This window comes from Saccopteryx bilineata, chromosome 10 (assembly GCF_036850765.1).
Source record: "Saccopteryx bilineata isolate mSacBil1 chromosome 10, mSacBil1_pri_phased_curated, whole genome shotgun sequence".
Classification (NCBI taxonomy): Eukaryota; Metazoa; Chordata; class Mammalia; order Chiroptera; family Emballonuridae; genus Saccopteryx; species Saccopteryx bilineata.
In genome coordinates, this window is record NC_089499.1 from 28,281,544 (window position 1) to 28,304,850 (window position 23,307).

A 23,307-nucleotide genomic window follows, 5' to 3' on the forward strand; every position below is an offset into this window, starting at 1 on the left:
AAGCGAGCTTGCCTAACTCCCCAGGGGACTGGGTTGTGCCTCTGGAGCCTCTGATCTCCCTCCTGCGTGACCTGATCCTCCTCCTCATTAGCACCGCTATCGGTTGCCTGACCCAAGTCAAGCCTTCTTTAATCTGGCCCTGAACAGCGCCTTCCTCTGAGGGCTTCTGCAGCCACACGCTAACCGGACAACCGCGTTCTCCAGCCTTCTTAGCCCAAAATTTTAGTCACTGAGTATAATAATACCCTAAATTTCTGATAAATTATCCCATGAAAAGAAGGTTAGTCTGACATTACTCTCTCAAAACACATCCTCTGAAAAATGGGCCAATCCAAATGAACCTCATTGGTCCCAGTTCAAGAGGGAAATCCAAAAGTTAGATCACCTTAAAAAAAAAAAAAAAAAAAGCTCTTGCCCAAGTACCATATTACCATATTCCCCCATGTATAAGACGCACCTTAATTTTGGGGCCCGAAATTTGAAAAAAAAAATGTATTACATAAAGTTATTGAACTCAAGTTTTATTCATCATAAAAATTCATACAACTCCTCATCCTCACAAAAAAGCAGGAAATGCAAATAAAAAATCTATAAAAATACCTACAACTGTCTAAGATGCACCCAGTTTTTAGACCCCAGATTTTCCAAAAAAAAAAAAAAAAAAAAAGATGCATCTTATATGTGGAGAAATGAAGTACTTTTCATCAGAATAATTTGCGTTTTAACCTGTATGTGGTGTACATGGCACAGAGTGAGTTCAGTAGATAACCGACATCGCCAAGTGTGAGTCTATATGTGATAGAATTGTCTCAGACAGACCATAGACTGGGAAGCTTTGGAGAGCATCTCAAAAGATGCAGTTCAATATTTTTGCTTTCTAGGTTTTTGAAATCTCTTGCCTTTCTATAATTTCTGTTAAATGCAAGACATGGCAACTCTAGTTCAAATGGTATAAAAGTAGAAAGAATTACTCACCTGATCCCTTACAGTGGTCGGCAAACTGCGGCTCACAAGCCACATGCGGCTCTTTGGCCCCTTGAGTGTGGCTCTTCCATAAAATACCACGTGCAGGCACTACCTTGGTAAGGAATGTACCTCTACCTATATAGTTTAAGTTTAAAAAAATTTGGCTCTCAAAAGAAATTTTTAGGACATTAAGAGTTTTATTCAGGTCACTATAGGACCGAATATACCAGTTGATTAAGAAAGCGCAGTGGATCACTTTTTGCATGGTACAAAGTATTGGGGGTGAGATAAACCAGTTTGAAGTACAACTTGTTTTTCTAATAATTTCCAGTGACACCTCCTCCTGCTCTTCCTCCTCAAAGAAAGCAAACCCATAGCCCCTCCATTCTCATCACATGAGATCCCTGCCACTCTTCAGTGTTCAAATCAGGTATATTTAAATAAACCTCCAGTAATGAGGCAGAGGACCTGCCATAAGAGGGTTTAATCAGGACCACCGTACAATTTGCAGGGCCAAGACAAGAGTACAGATGGACCCATATGCCATGTAGCTGAAGATGTACAGGCTATGCCTGAGCTTCACCTGGCAGCCTTTAAGCCTGGGAATTGCCCTTGGGACCTGGAGGATGAGGAATCTACTCTCCTGAGTCCTACAGAGTGGTGACACAGATCTGCAGGGACAGGTCAGAAGCTGTTTGCAAAGCCAGGACGTTTAAAGGGTGACTGGGCCCAGAGAAACTGGGTAGCCCTCTGGAGGAGGTATTCATTTATCACAACCTCATTTTCTGGGTTCAGCATTACCAGGCAGTTTAAAGCACTTCCCATCCACCATAGTAGAGGGGACGGAAGGAATGTTTTGAGGACCTTTGTCTGCATAGACATACATTAGTGTTAGTGATGACACAGCCAAGTTTATACAAACCAACCTTCCTCTCTGATTTCCACATAGAAGCTGTGATGTCCTCTTAGCTCTCAACACACACAAAGCCAGCCGTACACACACACACACTGTCACAAACATGCACACAAACACACACAAACTTGTGAACTCTGGCCTTTGGGGCACCCAGTTCAGTTCTCACATGCCTTTCCTATAAGTCCTATTTGCTCAATTGGTCATCAAAGTCTCTAAAACATTTTACAAAATCGAAAAACACAATAGACTATTTTTAGTGGCTTGGTGATACATGGAGCTCTCCTAATACAGAGCCCAATGCAGGGGCCATTTCTGCCTGAGCCTAGAGTGCTAAATAAATGTCGGTTAAATTAAATAAAATGCATAGGAAAGAAACCACCAGTAATAATTTCTAAAAACTTTGTGATTTTTTTTTGTCATAGCGCCATTTTATTCTTCAAAATGTCAACATATTCAAGAGGAAGGAGCTCTCTGCTCACTTTTTAGCAAGCCTAGGTGAGACTTAAATTCACTTAGGGAAGAAGGAAATAAGTTGTGTGTAATTGTGAGTCTTCAATCTACAGAAAAACATGAGGAGCATCTTTGGATCATAATCTTATTTCCGGTTCCCTAGGAGAAAACTTAACTCACCACCCATTCTCCCACTTCATGAATGAGGTCTGTAACTAGGAGAATAAATTTGTTAGACCATATCACTTGTTGGTATTTTCTGGGATCTTTTCTTATGTTTTGTGGATTTAAAAAAAAAAAAAATATATATATATATATATATATATTTTATTTACAGTTGTTTCATACAAAGATGAGAACAGCAAAGGGGCCACTCTGCAGTCAAGTTTCCTTTTATTCTCGACTAACGCCCCATTCCACAGAGAACTGGCAGTCTGTTTTGATGCCAGAGCCAAACTGTGGCAGTTGTAATAATGAGTATTTGCTACAGGGCACTGGCAAAAAAAAAAAATGACCTAGAAATGCAAACTCAGATCATCTCAAACCTCTCTCTTCCCTCTGAGCTGCACCCATTATTTTCAACTCCCTGTCACATCGATTGTTCCGAGAAGGGTCATTGGTTGAATAGTGCAAAGAAATCTGAATCCGCCTTTGGGAAACAGTAAGAAAAGTGAATTATTTCTCTATTTTCTTATTTAAAAAAAAAAACTAAGAAAAAAAGGAGAATAAGGAAGGCCTGTGCTTTACATTTTATCATTTTGCACAAGAGGTTGTTTGAGAACTGTAGGTTTTTCTTTCCTCCTCCTAAATGGATTCCAGTAACTTAAATACTTTAACATAAATGAATGTTTAGAACAGGGGTAGTCAACCTTTTTATACCTACCGCCCACTGTTAGTAGTAAAATTTTCTAACCACTCACCGGTTCCACAGTAATGATGATTTATAAAGTAGGGAAGTAACTTTACTTTGTAACAGAGTTAACAGCAAGTTAAAGCATATAATAATAATTACTTATCAAGTACTTTATGTCAGATTTTTGCTAAGTTTGGCAGAATAAATCTTTATGAAACAACTTACTATAGTTAAATCTATCTTTTTATTTATACTTTGGTTGCTCCGCTACCGCCCACCATGAAAGCTGGAATGCCCCCTAGTAGGCGGTAGGGACCAGGTTGACTACCACTGCTTTAGACATACAGGATAGACTGTAGCTCAGGCCATGTTTAGTTTCTTTTAAAATCAAATTTTTAAGATGCTATCTTCAAATGTGTGTAATAAATCATGACCAGTGTGAATTAATTGAAGAAGAGGTAGTTAATTCCTTTATGAAAAGATTAACATTCTAGTAATAAAAAATGGATAAAATAAGTGAAGATCATGTTATTCTGAGCCAGACTGTCTGAGTAGCAGCTTTGGCATCGACTGAATTCCCAAATCTCTCTGTGCCTCAGTCTTTTTTCTCAGACAAGGATAAAATGGCATGCCCATTACAGGTTTTTGTGATGATTGAATGAGTTAATTAATACCTGTAAATGCTTTAAAAGTGCATCCACTAGAGCATCAGACTGGGACGTGAAGGACCCAGGTTCAAAACCCCAAGGTTGGCAGCTTGAGCGCAGACTCATCCTGCTTGAGCACGGGCTCACCAGCTTGAGCGCAGGGTCGCTGGCTTGAGTGTGTGGGACCATATACATGACCGCATGGTTGCTAGCTTGAGCCCAAAGGTCGCTGGCTTGAGCCCAAGGTCACTGGCTTAAGCAAGGGGTCACTTGCTCTGCTGTAGCCCCCTAGTCAAGGCACATGTGAGAAAGCAATCAATGAACAACTAAGGTTCTGCAAATATAAGTTGATGCTTAACTCTCTCCCTTCTTGTCTGTCTATCCCTCTCTCTGAATCTCTCTGTCTCTGTCAAAAAAAAAGTGCATCCACAATCATTCTCTATAATTGTTGTTTATTTAGTCGTTCATTCATTTATTTTCTTTCAATAAATATTTATTGACTTCCTTTTATGCTGATTGAGGGTTAAGTTTATTGTTATTATTTAAAATCATAATGAAATGTCTCATTAACCCCTTTAGTTTGGGGTGGATATTTATTGGCCTTCTCATTCTTAGTGACTTAATATAGAACCTAGCACAAAATAGCTACCTAACATATGTTGATGGAATGAAGTTTGAATACCGAAGTCATTGCAATGTAGGACAACAAGCACTGGATTTGGAACTGGGAGATGCAATGTCAAGTCCCAGCTTCTCCCCTAGAATACTATATGACCTTGAGAAGTTTACTAAAATTTTCTAATCCAAAAACTAAGAAAGCTATACTGTAGCTTCTGCCTATGATCTAAGATCCTGTCTTACTGTGAGTCTGCAAAGTAACAATGATACACAGGTGACTGGTTATCATTCTATTTCCTTAAATATAGTAAATTTTTAATATTTTTAGATTTTTAGAAAAGATGCAAGATTACATGGGGTTCCAGTATACCCTGCACCCAGTTTCCTTTAGTGCTAATATATCACATTACTATGGTGAATTTCTCAAAACTAATGAACCAACATTGATACATTATTCTTAATGTATACTTCAGTCAGATTTCTTTGCATAAAAAGCTTTTTTGTTTTTTTGGCCTCGGGATCACAACCAGAATACCATATTATGTTTAGTCCTAATGTCTCCTAAAACTCTGCTGGACTGTGACAGTTTCTCAGACTTCCTTGCTTTGATGTCCTTGACAGTTTTCAAAACTATTGGTCAGGAATTTTGTAGAATGTCCTTTAAAGTGAAGGTTGTCTTATGCTTTTCTCATGGTGAGACAGGAATTATGACTTTTGGGGAGGAAGATCACAGCGGTAATCGTCATTCTCATCACATCATATAAATAGTATATGCTTTTAACACAACCACCGATTTAAGATTCCATTTTAATGTGTGGGTAAGAATTATGTATTTTCCTGGCCAGATAGCTCGGTTGAACATCATTGTGAAGTGTAGAGGATACCAGTTCGATCCCCCGTCAAGGCACATACATACAGGAACAGATTGATGTTCCCGTCTCTTTCTCTCCCATCACCTTCCCTTCCTCTCTCTCTAAAATCAATAAATAACAAATTTTCAAAAAGATAATTATGTATAATTGTTAATTTAACATAGCATATTAAGACAAATTTCTTTGCTATATGTAATTTTTTATTCAGTTTCAAAATAGTTGGTTCTCTTTGAATCCAGCATAATCTTAAAATATATATGTACCATAATTTTTTGTTAAAAACATCCCCTTCACCACTTACAAATAAAAAGTAAGTGGAAAATGCATCTTGTTCTAAATTAATGCTAATCCTACCTTTGTGGACTCAAGTTCTCTATATAAAATTAAAAATGAAACATATAACTGCAGTTTTTTTCAGATTTACTGCAAACTGATAACAGATCTGTGCTCAGCTGTGTGGTCTAAAGAATGCAACAAAGTAGAAGCGCCAGAAATTAATCGTTTTGATACTAATTCCCTAAACCTGTCTTATGCAAGGGACTTGCCTTAAGAAATGTTAATGCTTTGCTAAATCCTGGGCATAGATTATCTTAAATTCTAGCATCTCTATCTTATGGTGTCTGCCCTCAATGCACATTATCCTCTGGAGTTAGGGAAAAAGACACTAAAGTAGCTGTCACAGGGATTGGAAGATCCATGGTTTTGTTTATTTTACACTTTTATTATGATTTTCACTATACATAGGTAAGTTGGTTTAAGATTGCTATGATCTATGCTCTGTGTAATTTTCAGACCAAGACCTAAAATAAACATGGTCAATCCAAAGGAAAATTTGTTAGAAGTAAGATATTACTAGGACTATCTTTACTTAGATTTAAAATGAAATAAATAATCATCGAATTGTACTCTAGCTCCAACAAGTGGCCGCACTGAGTTTATATATCTCTGTATTTATAGTTGTTCTTGCTATTACCTATAATTGTCATTTTATTCAGGTACCTCATTAGGCAAGTAAAAACTATTCAGGGAATGGACCTCTCCATGTTCGAAAGAATGAATGAATTCTGGTGGCAAAACTTGGTGTTAACAGTAATTTTATTTTTCTCTAGCCATGAGAGACTGATGTCTCCCCCCCCCCCAAGGCTGGTGGATAATTTCCATGACACTGAAGGAGGCTTACTTGATGATCTTAGCAGCTAAAATAAGTGATTAAAAGTGTGTGAAGTGTCAGGCAAAGGAAATAGGATCCAGATGAATTGTTTTATACACAGCCCTCAACAAGACCTCATTTATCTTCTTATTGACTAGTGTTTCTGACACCATGTTTGGGAAAGAAGCCACCATTAATCTCACCTATATTCCCAACGTCTGTTTCTGGATCAAAGGGGTCCCCAAGTTAAAATGCATCCTGTAGCTGAAATCAACTCTTGATAGGATGAGCTAACAAGAAGTAAGTGCCGATGAGGACAGCATTTCACTACAGGTAGACCACTGTCTGTTACAGCCACTGCTCCATCCATTTATCATGGACTTTTCAGTGTGGCATTAGGTAGTGACATCAGCAGCATATGAAATGAGAAGAAATTGCAAGTTGCAGCAGCTGCTGGAGCTGGAGAGACCACCTGGGAATATTTTGAATAGGAGGTTGAAGAAACAGCCAGCCTGGAGGCAGAATAAGTAGTATAAGAGTAGAAAGGATATAAGCAGCGTAGAGCTCATTTGCAGTTGGTTGCTGGATATGCAAACATTGCTAACATTATGGTAATTGGTGTATTTGGAATGAGAGCTGTGTATATCCAACTGAAGTTAGGACAATGAAGTTAGGACAATGAAGACAGAAGATTATAGGGTTACAGTGTATCAACACTTCCACGGTTATCAATTCTTGAAACTATTTGACATTAACATGGTGTGACCAGTCTGTGAATTCCTTGTAAAGAGTGGCCATTAATGTTTGAATGCTATGTCACACATTCCCCAAACACAGCCTGGTACAGAGTATGCATTTACTAAATACGCCATACTAGAATCCTCTGATTTTGTATATTAATGACCTTAGTACTTCGTGTTGAATATACACTTTGTAAATAAAAGGATGGTTTTCTAAACTGTTGATCTGGACAAAGCAATATATCATCAAGGTTCCATTTTTTTTTCTTTTGTATAAGCATGTACAAAAGGATCAGTACTTACTTTTTCATTAAAGACATGAACAAAAAAGGAAAATAGTCTCTATTTTTGTAAAAATAAACGTAAAAATAAAAATATATTAAAAAGATTTATCCTGTTTTTTAAAAAGTCATCTGCATAAACATATCTGTATACAAGGTATAATACATTGTAAAGATTATTATACCAAGGTCATATGTTAACAACAGAAAGTTGTGGGTATATTTATTGACTCCATAGAAAAATAATGTAAAATGTATTTGTATATATTCAAGAATTGTCTGAATGTTTTTTATCAATTTACGAAACTCCATATGGTCATCTATGTAAAATTCCTCATGCAATGACTGACTTATAGTTGACAGGCAGCAATTGCTAGCTGCTCTTATCATTATTAGCAGAATGTAATATTAGTGATATATTTCCAAATAGAAAAAGATAACACACCACTGTTTTTCCCTCTTTTTTTTTATGCTATTTTGAATGCAGACAGTACTCCAGGGACACCAGCAATATCTACAACGACAACTGTGGAAATTCGCAAAAGCAGTGTTATGACAACTGAGATCACCTCTAAAGTGGAAAAAAGCCCTACCACAGCCACTGGCAATAGCTCATGTCCTTCTACGGAGACCGAAGAAGAAAAGGCAAAACGGCTTCTTTACTGTTCACTATGCAAGGTTGCTGTCAACTCCGCCTCACAGCTGGAGGCCCACAACAGTGGTGAGATGCAGCAATTTCTTTCCTGTCTCAACAGCTCGGCAATTATCTTCCTCTGAATAGATTAGATCTTTTGCAGCAGGGGACAAAGAGGTGCCAGAAAACGGGCAATTATTACATGCAATTCATTAACCATTAAAAAATAAAAATGACACACAAAGTACCATCTACATGGGGTCATGGGAGGGTTTCCAGGGACCCTGGGCTGCGTTGTTTATGTGTTTGGGGTGTGTGCGAGTGTGTGTGTGTGGGTGTGTGTGTGTGTGCACGCGCATGTTATTAAACATTAGGGGATAAAGTAAAGTATAATTCTAAAATATAAGTTCTCCATTTATTTGATTTCTAGATTACTAAGTGCTTCCATGCATTTGCATCTAAATGAAGTTTTCTAAAGTTGTACCAATAACATGGTTGCAAAATTTGGTTCCTTAACTCCTTATACTTTTGGCTATTATAATTTTATGACAAATAATGTTGTTTGGGCTAAGTCTATATGAGCTAGGCAATTAAATTTAAGAAAGGGCCTACTATGGGCAGCTATTGAGGCATGACTTTTACATGTAATATTTTATTCACTCTTTCTCACAACCTGAAGATACTAATTATCTTATTTGAGGCTCAGAAAAGGCATGTGACAATGTAAGTAACTGAGCCATCATTCAAACTCAGTTCTTGATGACGTAAACTATAAACTCTAATCTATCGTAACAGAAAATACTGGTAAATCAAGATAAAAATTCTTTCTTAATATATATTTTTCTTAATATATTTTTATTTCATCCACCTGTTCTATATCTATATAAATATATTATATATCTGTATCTATATTTATCTGTCAAGATGTGTATATATAGGGTATAGCTATCTCTCTAGATATAAATAATTATGTGTTTATTTATTTATTCGTTTAGTTAGTCAGTTAGTGATGGCTTGCCTCGCCGGCCTTTTTGCCCAAGTTCAACTTTTCCCTAAAAGACTGGGTTCACTGCCAGGACTCTGTCAGTAATTACAGTAAAAAATGAATCATTTGTGAATTATACCCTGAGTTAGTACAGCAGTTGTATGTTAACTGAGTCATTGACCAGTCACTGTGCTGCACTTGGTAATATGCTAGTATTGACTTCAAGACTCTAAGGGAGTAATTGCAGATGAAAAACAATTCCTTCACATGTCCCTTTCTCCTGAGTACAAAATAAGCTGTACTCAGGCAGAGTTCATGAGCTCAGGGGCCAAGAAACCCAGAAGAGCACCTGTCCACTAGTCAGAATCTATACTATGCAGATGTGCCACGGATTTATTCATACAAACATTCTTCTGGATGCAAGATAATTGGGAGAGCATAGATGTCTTTGGAAGACCATATATTTCTCAAGAATTCTTGATCATTTGCATAGTAACAGAGAAATATTCATGAGTTGAGGGACACAAACCATATTCTTTGAGGCTGGAGTTAATTTACGAAGAACTTAGATATCCTTTCTGAATTCTTATCAGAAATATCTGATAAAGAAGGAAAGAGGAATCACTGACTTGATTATATCACATCATCTCAACATTTTTCATATTACAATTACATTCTCTTCATTTCTGCTTTGTGTGTCAGAATTACTCTCTGAGCTTTAAAAACCTTCACTCATGGTGCTTTAAATATATGTGTGTATATATTCATATACTTTATATGAATATTAACTATGTTCATATAATACATAAATGTATTAACATTTTTTCTAAATATATTTTAAATATATTTTTTAATATTTACATTAATTTTATATAAATATATAATTAAATATTTATAGTTACGTATTTAAAATATTTTTAAATATATTAAGTATATGTTAAATTTCTATTTTAAGTAAATTTATATTTCAAATATATTTTCTATATCCAGGGGTTCTTATTTATTACATATCCAAGATTTGTAAGGTATAGCGTTAGGGGAGAAAATAAAAGCAAAAACTCTCACAAATGTTGTGCCGTCATAGCTGAGAAGTATTAAAACTGTCTCATCTGGAAATTTAAGGTGGTGAGTGTGGTTGTCACCCTTACTTGAATCTGTCTATGGGGCGTGTGCTCTGAACCTTCAGCCTAAGCAATGGACTGCAGGCACTTCCCTTCCCTCCCTGCTCTGCGCGAGTTCCGTCCCCCTGTGTTCCCCTTTCCATGTCAGGGACCTGTTTCAGGGTCCAGGCCTAATAATGCTCATTTTAGGCGTCACCCTAGGTTTGGATGAGCCAGCTGTGCCAGAACGGGCGGCGGCCAGGGAAGAAGGAAGGGTGTACCGCTAGATGCTCTTGGACGACACAATCTGGGCACCAGTTTTGAGCTCCAGATTCAGCTGTGTTGTTTGTACCTTCAGTAGTGTTGGGAGGCTCGTCTGGTCTGGGACTCCCTCTACATCAGTGCTCCCCAACCTTTTTTGGGCCACGGACCGGTTTAATGTCAGAAAATATTTTCACGGACCAGCCTTTAGGGTGGGATGGATAAATGTATCACGTGACCGAGACAAGCGTCAAGAGTGAGTCTTAGATGGATGTAACAGAGGAAATCTGGTCATTTTTAAAAAATAAAACATCGTTCAGACTTAAATATAAATAAAACGGAAAAAATGTAAGTTATTTATTCTTTCTCTGGAGACTGGTACCAAATGGCCCACGGACCGGTACTGGTCCGCAGTCCGGGGGTTGGGGACCACTGCAAAGCAAAGGCGAATGCTGTCCTTCCTGCATCCGGACAAGTGCCACTTGCCCACTGGTGTCCTGCATCTTTCCTGTAGGGTCTGATGTGGGAAACCCACTGGGTGAATGGGAAGGAGAGGGGCTGTGTGTGTGTCACTCTCCCTGGAGGAACAGAAGCAGGAGTTGCAAGGTTTATCCCGGGATTGCTGTGGTGTGTTTTAGTTTGTGTTTCGTCAGAAGCAACATCAGAGACAAGGATTTGAGAGCAGATAGTTTTCAGAAGAGGTGAAGGAAACGGGTTAGGGCAGCGGGAAAGGGAATGGGGGGGGGGGGGAAGGCATTGCAGGGAGCTTCACTGAAGCGATTATCAGTGTGGGCAACTGAAGCTCAATGAAAATGTGGACACTGCTCAGTGGTTTTACCACTTCAAGTGGCCACACACACTGACGGAACTGAATTAACTCAAATATTGTTTCTTCCTCTTCATAATCACTGGGCTATCACTGTTTACTTAGAGGTCATTGTTTTCATAAGAAATATATATAGTACCACACAGGTTGATTGCATCAACTTAAGCATTTGGGATCTCACAGGATTTCAAACTATTACAACTTATTAATGAAACAAAAGTTTATAGATGACTGCCTTTGTGTCTGGGGCTGACTGTATAATGGAGAGTTCTTCCAATTAATTTCAATGTATCATACGATATTTACTATAGGATTAGTAATAAAATGTGATCATTTAATGTATGAAAGCTTCACAGTAACCACATCAATGATTTAGAATATAGGCCAACAAAATATTTGGGGGGAAGTAGTCTATTACTGACATTATTTCGAGCTGCCAGCTCACCATGCTAGTGGAAAGCAGACTACCTTTTCTAATCCATTTGCACTAATGTGAATGAGAAAGAGAATTATGAGAATATTTTATAGTATACAGTTGCAAGCTGAAATATATACAGAAATTTCCCTGGGAAAGATACACAAGTAAAATTATACTCCCAAGAATTATCTGAATAAACAGTTTGATATGAATGATAGTCCACTGCCTCCTACTCTCTCATGCCTGCGCCTTCAAAATATGAAAGCATTACTAAGATTGGATGGTGTTTTTCAGGGAACCAGGTGGGAAAGCCAATTCTGATCAAAAGCAACCAAGATGCAGGATGGGGAAATGTGTTCCTTGCATCCATATTATAAATGGAAGTGTTTTTCATTTGTTTGTTTTTCCTTTAAAAGCATATTGTATGCATAAATAAGGCCTGCAGCACTGAGTGGAATTGTGCATTTATGGTCTGCTCATGGGATGCCAATGACCTTTCAAAGTGTATTTTTCTTTTAATCTTGGAAAAATGCATTCTTAATCATAAACACATTTTGGGAGTATAACTTTCATCAAACATTGCTTGTGGCACTGTCTAGTAGAATGTACTAGAGTGGGCTAGAAGTGGTCAGACTTAGTTTTTATCACAGATCTGCAATAGCTTTTCAATGTGAACCTGGGCAAGTTAATTGTCCTCTTTGAGCCCATGTAGTCTCTCTCTTTCCATCTCTCTTTCTCTCTCTCTGAGTTAAGAAGCCATATGGCTTTTTTGTTTGTTTGTTTTTGTATTTTTCTGAAGCTGGAAACGGGGAGAGACAGTCAGACAGACTCCCGCATGCACCCGACCGGGATCCACCCGGCACGCCCACCAGGGGGCGATGCTCTGCCCCTCCGGGGCATCGCTCTTTTGCCACCAGAGCCACTCTAGCACCTGGGGCAGCGGCCAAGGGGCCGTCCCCAGCGCCCCGGCCATCTTTGCTCCAATGGAGGCTCGGCTGCTGGAGGGGAAGAGAGAGACAGAGAGGAAGGAGAGGGGGAGGGTTGGAGAAGCAGATGGGCACTTCTCCTGTGTGCCCTGGCTGGGAATCGAACCTGGGACTTCTGCACGCCAGGCCGACACTCTACCACTGAGCCAACCGGCCAGGTCGCCATATGGCACTTTTTAAGGATCAAATATAATGGCATAATTATTGATAAAACCACAGCTGCTGGTTGCATTATTCAGGGATTAATTGTGTTACCTCGTTTTCTTTCTCTTCCTTTTTCACAAATGTGTAGCCATTCAAAGTTGATGCTAATTGGCTTATGTTTCATAACATTAGAATACAGAATTTGAATAGAACCATTCCCACTTTGTCTTGTTTTTTGTTGTTGTTGTTTTTTTTATTTGGGAAGAGAAGTAGCTCTCTTGAGCTTACTAGCAGGGTTCACAAAATACTCTAAGGATGCTTAAAACTTCTTAGGTAGAAATACTCTTTTCAAGAAATCTGGAACTCCCCTTTTATTGTATATTATAGACACAGATACTACAAAATGTTTTGTTTTTTTAAAAATTTCCCCAAACATCCTACTAGGTAATGCTTTGCTTAGCAAATTTTGATGATTTTTTTTTCAATATAATTGAAAGACAAAACTTTAAAATGTTTTATAATTAACACATTACTATAATATATTAGGCAGATTTTTCTGGTGATGGCTTGAAGTGGTACCATTTGACAATTTCCAGTAAGCTTCTTCTAGCTCTTCTGTTCCTAAACAGAGTTTATTTCATCCCTCACTAAGTTTTAATATTCATAAAATATAGTTGTTTAAGGATGGGTTTTACTAAATTTTAAAATGCTTCAATATTTCTAAATTTTTGCCCAAACAAAACAACAGTGTAAAGAGAAAGAGAAGACTGGCTAAAATGTATTGAGCACATAAAGTGCCAAAAATAATCTTTAAAACAATAAATGCATTTAAGACATTTTAAAAGAGCATATAATTTCCTTTCTTATAGCTGAGCATTTTGAGACACACAGAAATCTAAACCACACAGCTAAAGGTTTATTATACCATTCCAGAGTCTGAACTCATGACTCTCTTTACAACTGTTTGTTTGCTGAACGTTATTAATACAAATATTGATTGGCTTATGACCCATGCAACTTATGACCATTCGACTTTATGACCACAATTGCTAGCCACGACTGCTACGTGTCTGGCAGCACAAGCATTGCCCAGCTGGGCATACGACAGTGTGGACCAGCTTCCGGCAGCACTACCATCTCTGCATGCACCATTTCACTGTTATCCCAGACTCGGTACAGCAATTTGTGTTTTGTGTCTTGGATATTTTTCATCAAACCCTTCCCAAGATGTCTACCAAGAGGAAATTGTCTTTGCGAACATTAAACCAGTTGTATTGGTAATGCAGTGTTTTACTTAAACCTGACAAATGTAAAAATAAGAAACAAAATGGTATAGAGATGATACAAATGGCATAAAATGAACAAAAGAAAATTATGATATATAACAATAATGAAAGAAAATTATGATAAAATATGACTTAAAGATTTTTATAACATCATTTCACAGTACTGTACATATAGTCTACTCAACTTACAACCAAATCGTGTTACGACCAGTCTGTCGGAACCAATTGTGGTTGTAAGTCGAGCACTAGCTGTATCTAATACTAAAGCTGTCTTCACTCATCACCTACAATGTTTTAGGCACTGAGAATAAAAATGTGAGCAAAACCAGGTCTTCAAGAGCCCCGTATCTAGTTTGTCCTTCTGAATTCAGGAATAAAATCCATAAAGACTTGTTCCATCAGGAGATCTGTTGTTGTCATCCTTCAAGGGAAAACCTCATTGAAGCAAGCAAGCCATGGCCAATGTTCATGTCCTTGTTATCATTAAGGCCCAAAGAGGATGAGCTAGTCCTACTCAGCATCTTCTTTGATAATGGTAAGACTTTGGTTTGATTGAAAATAAATAGCCCTGGCCGGTTGGCTCAGCGGTAGAGCATCGGCCTGGCGTGCGGAGGACCCGCGTTCGATTCCCGGCCAGGGCACATAGGAGAAGCGCCCATTTGCTTCTCCACCCCCACCTCCTACTTCCTCTCTGTCTCTCTCTTCCCCTCCCGCAGCCAAGGCTCCATTGGAGCAAAGATGGCCTGGGCACTGGGGATGGCTCCTTGGCCTCTGCCCCAGGCACTGGAGTGGCTCTGATCGTGGCAGAGCAACGCCCTGGAGGGGCAGAGCATCGGCCCCTGGTGGGCAGAGCGTTGCCCCTGGTGGGCGTGCCGGGTGGATCCCGGTTGGGGGCATGCGGGAGTTTGTCTGACTGTCTCTCCCCATTTCCAGCTTCAGAAAGAAAAAAATAAAAAATTTAAAAAAAAGAAAGAAAAAATAAAGATAAAAATTCTCCCATCACAGTTCTACTATTGTGCCTTCTTTAAACTTTCTACAAATGATTAAAGAGAACGATTCAGCTTTGTACCTCATTCCTGTTCGACATGCCCATGTAGAGCATATTTGAATACTCGAGTCGTACTACTTGCTATGGTAACCACCAGCCCCAGTAGCTATTTAAATTTAAATTAATTACAAATTCACTTGCACAGCACAGAGGCCTCATTTCATGTGTTCAAGAGCCACATATGACAAATGGCCACCATAGTGACTGTACAGGAACATTTTCATTACCACACCTCAGACAGCTATAATTCACAAATGATACATTTGGGGAATTATGATATGCAGTGTATTGCCTAATAAAAAGAATTTTTGCATACCTGTGAGTATTTGAGGTTTAGTTATTTCACATTTGGTGACATCTCGCTGATTAAGAATCAAAAGGAGTACCTTCAGAGTTGTATCCAGATGAACGGGTTTTTTTGTTGTTGTTTTGTTTTGTTTTGTTTTGTTTTGTTTTGTTTTGTTTTACAGAGACAGAGAGAGAGGGATAGGCTGGGGCAGACAGACCGGAATGGAGAGAGATGAGAAGCATCAATCATCAGTTTTTCGTTGCAACACCTTAGTTGTTCATTGATTGCTTTCTCATATGTGCCTTGACCTCGGGCCTTCAGCAGACTGAGTAACCCCTTGCTCGAGCCAGTGACCTTGGGTCCAAGCTGGTGAGCTTTGCTCAAACCAGATGAGCCGTGCTCAAGCTGGCGACCTTGGGGTCTCGAACCTGGGTCCTTCGCATCCCAGTCTGATGCTCTATTCACTGTGCCACCTCCTGGTTAGGCCACATGAATGGTCCTGATGTGTCCTTTTGTGTCCCTGTTCCTGTTGAAAGTAGTTTCATATACAGACCAAGTGGAATGTTCGACCTGTATTATTTTTCCTACTCCTACCTAATATAAAGTCATTGATGCTTAGAACATTTCTGGAAGTATATATCTGAAAATGTGTTACACCCGAGGGCATGCAGCACACCTGATAGTTAGAGGTAGACAGGCCTTTGCTTTTCACTTTAGATGGTCTTTGAATTTTCCACTAAGAGTATATTTTACTTTTCATCAAAAATAATTTTAAAAATTAGAGATAAAACCAGTTTAGACAAAAGGTAAACAAAGGCACTGCTTTTATACATAACTATTACAACCTCATATCTATCTTACTATGAAAACGTGTCTCGTCTGTCCAGGGATTGACTGTTTAGTGTTTATTGTGTGAAGACCTTTTTTCTTGGCCCTCTTGTGTAATGGATAGAAAAGCAATGTGACATTTTTTCATGTTCTTAAGAGTATTGCTTTAAGGAGATAACACCTGTGCCCATAAAGTGTATTAAATGCATGTCTAAGGACACAGGGGAAAGCCTCGGTGTTTTGCAGTCAGTGATTATGGACAAAAGAGGGTTTCTGAATGCCTAACATTTCTCTTCACAACCCGGGATCTTGAGGGTTGCTGCTGTGAGGATCCCTGTGTTTACCTTCCCATCAGACCTAGCCCGTGCGCTGCCCCCTGGGTCCCTGAGTTTGCTGGGTCTCTGGGGCTTCATTGTTCACCAAGTCCATCCCCACTGGTAGTCCTACATGTGGCTTGTCTCCCATCCCATCCCATCCCAACTCCAGGGCTCTTCATCGGATGCTGAAAGTGAAGTTCTACCTTTTTTTCTGTTTTAGATTTCTTGTTTCCCTTCTCTCTTCTTTCACCTCAGCAACTTGGACTTCAAAACATTACTGATGAACGAGCAAATTCTCTTTAACCAGAAGCCAAACTCATTCAGGACACTACTTGATTACCTGATACCATGGATATCATTCTGGGTGCTTAATGTTTGTTGATATGCTGAGAAAGTAAACCAGACTTTTCATCGCTAAGACAACATGCAATCATTATTAACAAGGAAAATGCATATTATTACAGGAGGTTAGGGTAATAAAACTCTAATTTGACATTTAGAAGATAAAAAGAAACAGAATGTGGAGGCTTTTGATGCCAATTATACAGTTCAGGTGTAGAGAGAGAATCAAGAGCACTTTTCTTTCTTAGGACATAAGAGTTGGAAAATAATGTCATTATACTAAATGTCATAAATAAACACATCAAAAAAACACCTTTGCATTTGCTGTTTGTGTGGAGACTGACCCATTTATCTCTAAGCTGAATCATCTGAATTTGTCGATGAGAAGGTAACTAAATTATCGCTGGCAGTTGCATGGGTTTGTTAAGGGTCTAGTCCAGCACTTTTCAACTGGTATGCCACAAGAATTTTTAAAACATTCAGTACCTGACTATTTAGTGAGGGGCACTGACCTCTTTTCCCTTAGATAGTAAAATTTAAAAAGTGAAAACAACGGCTAACACAAAAGTAGCCATTTGGTGTAAATGAATCAAAATTATACCGTGTGTGTGTGTGTGTGTGTGTGTGTGTGTGTGTGTGTGTGTGTGTCAGACTACCAAAATATATTTTTTGGTGTGCCACAGAATTTTAGTAATTAGTTCATGTGTACCATGAAATTATAAAAAAGTTTCAAAATTGCTGGTCTAGTCTAACTCTAAAAATCTCATTTTATGGTCATTCTGGAAATTGATTGTAAGGTACTGAAATTTATTTTATACAGGAGCAAATTTTGCAAACTATACCAAGATACATGTTTCTATAAAATGAATCCCTCTGAAACGTTCTTTGTAATGTTTAGAAAGTTGCTTGGCAGCTTGAAACAGGACTTAAAAATAGTCATATTCTTTGCACCTATAATATCCCTGATGAATATCTATTCTAAGAAAACAACCAAATATTGGATAAAAGATTTAACGAGTAGGATGTTCATTACAACCTAATTATATAGGGAAAACAGAAGCAATATAAATGTCTAAGATTAGTGGTTAAATATATCACATCCACATATTGTAAGCCTACGTTGTCATTAAAAATCATGTGCATTTCTGAAAGTATATATAATTCCATGGGAAATTCTGTACAAAGTCCCATTAACTATGTTATTCATACTTTTGAAAATAGACATATACAAAGATAAAATAAAAGACTGGAACGTGATAACCACTATTAATATTTTGATATAATTCTCCTTAAAATGTTTTTCTTATTTTTAATTTTTTTCCTCAATTTAAATTTTTTTTTTATATTTTTTAGGCCCTGGTTGGTTGGTTCAGTGGTAGAGCATCGGCTCAATGTATGCATGTCCAAGGTTTGATCTCTGGTCAGGGCATACAGGAGAAGTGCCCATCTGCTTCTTCACTCCTTCCCCTCTCACATCTCTCTTTTTCTCTGTGTGTGTGTGTGTCTCCCTCTTTCCTCCTCCTCCTCCTCCTCCTCCTCCTCCTCTTCTTCTTCTTCTTCTTCTTCTTCTTCTTCTTCTTCTTCTTCTTCCTCCTCCTTCTTCTTCTTTCTTCTTCTTCCCTCCTGCAGCCATGGCTCAATTGGAGCAAGTTGTCCCCAGGTGCTGAGGATGGCTCCTCAGGCACTAAAAACTGTCTCTGGTTGCAACAGAGCAAGGGCCCCAGATTGGCAGAGCATTGGTCCCTAGGTGAGAGGAGGAGATAGTGAGGCAGACTTCCCATGCACCTTGACCAGGATCTACCTGGCAACTCATCTGGGGCCAGTGCTCAAGTACTGAGCTATTTTTAGTGCCTGAGGCTTATGTACTTTAATAGAGCTATCCTCAGTGCCCAGGGCCATGCTGTAACCAATCAAGCCACTGGCTGCAGGAGGGTAAGAAGGAGAGAAGGGGGAGAGGGAGTGGGAAAGAAGCAGATGGTTACTTCTCCTGTGTGCCCTGACCAGAAATCAAACATGGGACATCCATAAGCTGGGCCGATGCTGTAGCCACTGAGCCACTGGCCAGGTCCTCAATTTTTCTGATGACCCCATGAATGATTTAATTTTTAAAAGTCGTTTGCCAGTTTTCTTACTCATCTGCCTTTCCTTTGTACCTAATTTGAGAGTCATCTGAAAAGGGGGCATTGTAAAGATGATAGGGAATAAAAAGGAAGCCTCAGCTCATTTCACCTCCTTCCATGTATGACTTTGATTTTTGCAGATATAAGATAAATAAATATCTTGACCCAGGGTCACCAAAAACAAACAGCAACAACAAAAAAAGCAAACAACGATAGTATTTATTGGAGCATTACAACTTACTGAATTGAAACGGGCTGGAGTGTGGTTTCACATTTCAGCAATCATGAAGTTTCCAGTGAAGGTCATAGCCAGTGTCAGCCTTTTAAAAGTGATAGGAAGAAAATAGCCCATTTAGCTTCTTGCAGATGCCGTCCTCTGAGGGACGAGGAATAAAATACAGAAGCAGACTCGCAGCCAACCTGCTGTGCAATCACAGAGGCAGGCACAAGTCACGCAAGATGTTTACAGAGTTGAACCAGAGTAATCAGAGAGCTGATCAAACTGGCCATCACAGAGCCACATTCCTTTCAGCATCTTGTTTCATGGTACTGAGCTGAGCAGAATAGAGCATTGCAAGAAAAAAGAAAAAAAAAAACAGCTGGGGGATGAGGATTTGAAAGAAATTAAAATTCAAGTTTAGAAAAGACTGCGTTAACAAAGGAGAAAATTAAAGGTGCTAAGAGAGTGTGTGTAACTGGACTTTAGCTGGCTCAGATCATCTGAGTGGATTTCTAGCTGAGTCCCCATAGCTGTAGGGACTCAGAAATCCACTTTCTACCTGCCAGGAACTTTAAGCAGTGCTTGCTTTGTGAGCCAGGCAAACAACTTAACCTTTCTAAGTCACAAATCCTTTTTTCTAGAATGGGTATAATAAATGCACCGAACGCATAGGGCAGCTGTGAGCTGGTAAACAGTGGAGTGCAATACATGCAATGGTTCAGAAGTAAAATGGGCATGAGTTCTCCTAGTAATCCCAATTTATTTTTGTATTTTTCTGAAGTTGGAAACGGGGAGGCAGTCAGACAGACTCCTGCATGCACCCAACCGGGATCCACCCAGCACGCCCACCAGGGGGCGATGCTCTGCCCATCGGGGCATCGCTCTGTTGCAACCAGAGCCATTCTAGCGCCTGAGGCAGAGGCCACAGAGCCATCCTCAGTGCCCGGGCCAACTTTGCTCCAATGGAGCCTTGGCTGCGGGAGGGGAAGAGAGAGACAGAGAGGAAGGAGAGGGGGAGGGGTGGAGAAGCAGATGGGCGCTTCTCCTGTGTGCCCTGGCCGGGAATCAAACCTGGGACTCCTGCATGCCAGGCCGACGCTCTACCACTGAGCCAACCGGCCAGCGTCGTAATCACTATTTTTATATATATTAACATACATTCAAACTCTTAAAAATGTAAATGCTTTAAAATTAAGAGGACAGCTTTCCTTAATTTTAGCTCTGCTTCGAGGCAATACAGCTACCCTCACAGCTTCTTCAAGCTTTAAGATCTTCTGAAACTATCTAATAGCTATTCGGTTATGATTGACAATCTGCTACAAAATGTAGGAGGTTATATGGTGCAAAAGTCACACTTTACTAATGATAAACAGTAAGCCCAGAGTCAAAGCTGTTAGAGGTTTTTCACGCAGGGTTGCCACATTTTTAACCACGTGTGTATGGTGCATGGTGTATGATGTGTGCGTGCGTGCGTGTGCCCACGCATGCAAGTAAGGTAAGGCATGCATAAGCAGGTATTTTTACTTTTTCTATCTTTGCTAGCTTCTGTGGAGAGATGAACAGTGAAATTATAATGCTAAAAAGCCACTGATTTTTCTGAGGAGAATGGGTATTTCTCAAATGTTCAGATATCGTATTTTCCGCTTCGTAAGACACACTCCCCCCCCCCAAAAGTTGAGAGGGGAATACCCATGAGTCTTATGGAGTGAAAAATACAGTATTTTATTAAGTATTTTAACGCACCACTTGGTTCAGAATATTTTTTTTCTTATTTTCCTCCTTAAAACCCTAGGTATGTCTTATGATTAGGTGCATCTTATGGAGTGAAAAATATGAATTACTCCATTTCTCCTCTTCCTCTAGGGACATGACATAGGTGGGACTTAACTTGCCAAAATATCATGAGGAAATTTTTATTTTCTGGACCTCCACCGACTGTTTCTAATCCCCCACTATTGGGGCCAAAGCCTTTGAATTTCCTCTCATCTCCCTAACTCACCCAACACTCCATCCCGAGCCAAACCACCTGCATCTGGCTTTCTTCTCTTCTCTGGCAAGATAAAGATACATTACTTAAATTTTGTTGAATAGGTTAAAACTCTCCTCTGATCCACGCAGTTTTCACCCACCACTCGCTGACTCCTATCACAAGGGAATCAAGAAAGTCAGGATGAGAATTAGTCTCCTACTGGCTCCTTTTACTGGTTTAGGCATTCACATGCCAAAGCAGCCCCAGGAGTGCGTCGCAGTTTGACTGAAGAAGCTGCATGAAAAAGAAATATTCTGATAACATCACCTGTTTGGATAAAGAAGGTTGAATAACCAGCAACCATCTATGCATACACATGCACACAATGTATATATTAATTATGTCTTGCTCCCTAGATGAACACGCTTTTGCCTGACTCTCAGACTATCTTCATAAAAAGTAGAAAGCGTTTGTGTCACTGTGTTGCAAGGGAGGTGGGTGAGGTCCCGCAGCCACCATGGTGCAGACCTGTGGCCCCACATTTCGGTTTCTCTAGTCTTCTTGCTAGATGTTGACATTTTTTCTTTTTTTTATATGTTGAGATAGGAACATTTCCATGGCTCTCTGAGATTCAAAGTGAGGAATCTAAGTTGTAATAATATACATATTTTATATGAAGCTTTGTAAAGTTGTAATCATTTTGGAAAACGGAAACGTGGCTATACACCTGTTTCATGTATTCCTTGCCTCTTATTTAAGACTGGGTTCAGCGCTGACCTAGGGTGTCCTCAACATGTTTCCTCATTAATATTCAATGGTTCCGGGAGTCTGGCCCCAGAATTATAAGTTAGGAATCTTTTTTTGTGCGCTTGCAGAACTGATAACAATTTAATAAATACAATCAGGAAGGAGAAATCACTAAAAAAGGATTTAAAAAGCCAGAGTGGCAAAAAGGACATAAATGATTCAAGTGAAAATTTCATATCAAAAACACATGGCTAAGTAAAAAAAAACTTCTTATCAACTCTAAAAAAAGAAAAAAGAAATTGTGAGCAAAATTTTGAGAGAAAACCCCCATATGAACTTTAGTGATAAAAAAAAAAAAAGCAAATGCTGAGTTACGTTAGTTTGTGTGACAGTACAAAGATGTTGCTGGTTTATTTAAAAGATTCTTATAGTATTATCTACTTAGCCACTTCTTCCATTCTCTTCTTCTTGGTCAGTGATTTGCATTTGAAATCACATAGCCCATCAGTGTGAGCTTTATTATCCTAATAAGGTTTCTTTTCTTTTATTGTCATTAAGATGTTGATACTATTCCTCTTTGAACCTAAAGCACACAGCTAGGAAAGCCTATTTGTAGTCTGTTTACAAAATGAGTATTAGTGCCACTTCTGTGGATCCACCACATTTAAAGCCATTACATTTGTTACACATCACCTTCCACTATACCTTTTAGCAGCTAAACCACTCTTCTTCATCAGCTTTCATTTATGTATTATTAGCATCACGAAGAAATGAAATGAAGTCACACCCATTTAATTTCATTTCAGGACTCTCGAGTTGAGTTACTATATTGATGGTGCTTATTTGTAATGTGGGACATTATTAAAAAAAATAAAAAAGAACCAGTAATTACATAATGTTGTATAAGGTGGTGTGAATGTATCCTTACAGTCTTCTGTGTCACTCTCATACTTCTACCACAGTCTCCGGAAGAACTGCACTTAAACTAGGCATCCTGTTTTATTACTGTATTGTTTCTGGAAGGCATATACCAGCTAAGATTTGTCTGCTCTTTTTTTCTAAATATTCCTGGCAGGTACAAAGCACAAAACCATGCTAGAAGCCCGGAATGGAAGCGGGACTATCAAAGCCTTTCCCAGGGCAGGTGTGAAAGGCAAAGGACCAGTCAATAAAGGAAATACAGGCCTGCAAAACAAAACATTTCACTGTGAAATCTGTGATGTGCACGTCAACTCTGAAACACAACTTAAACAGGTAGGTCACATCTGTTCTAGGAATGAGAACAGATAGGGGA

The 23,307-nt window shown here is 39.0% G+C and overlaps 1 protein-coding gene across 3 annotated transcripts in view; it reads left to right on the forward strand.

Annotated features, from left to right (window-relative positions):
• The window catches only part of ZNF385D (zinc finger protein 385D), a 910,525-nt gene that overhangs the window by 883,005 nt on the left and 4,213 nt on the right, over positions 1-23,307 (forward strand). For all 3 annotated transcript variants that reach the window (XM_066244601.1, XM_066244603.1, XM_066244602.1), the window contains 2 exons: positions 7,981-8,214; positions 23,089-23,267. In XM_066244601.1, coding sequence (XP_066100698.1) covers positions 7,981-8,214; positions 23,089-23,267 — 413 coding nt within the window. The remainder of the gene's footprint in view (positions 1-7,980; positions 8,215-23,088; positions 23,268-23,307) is intronic.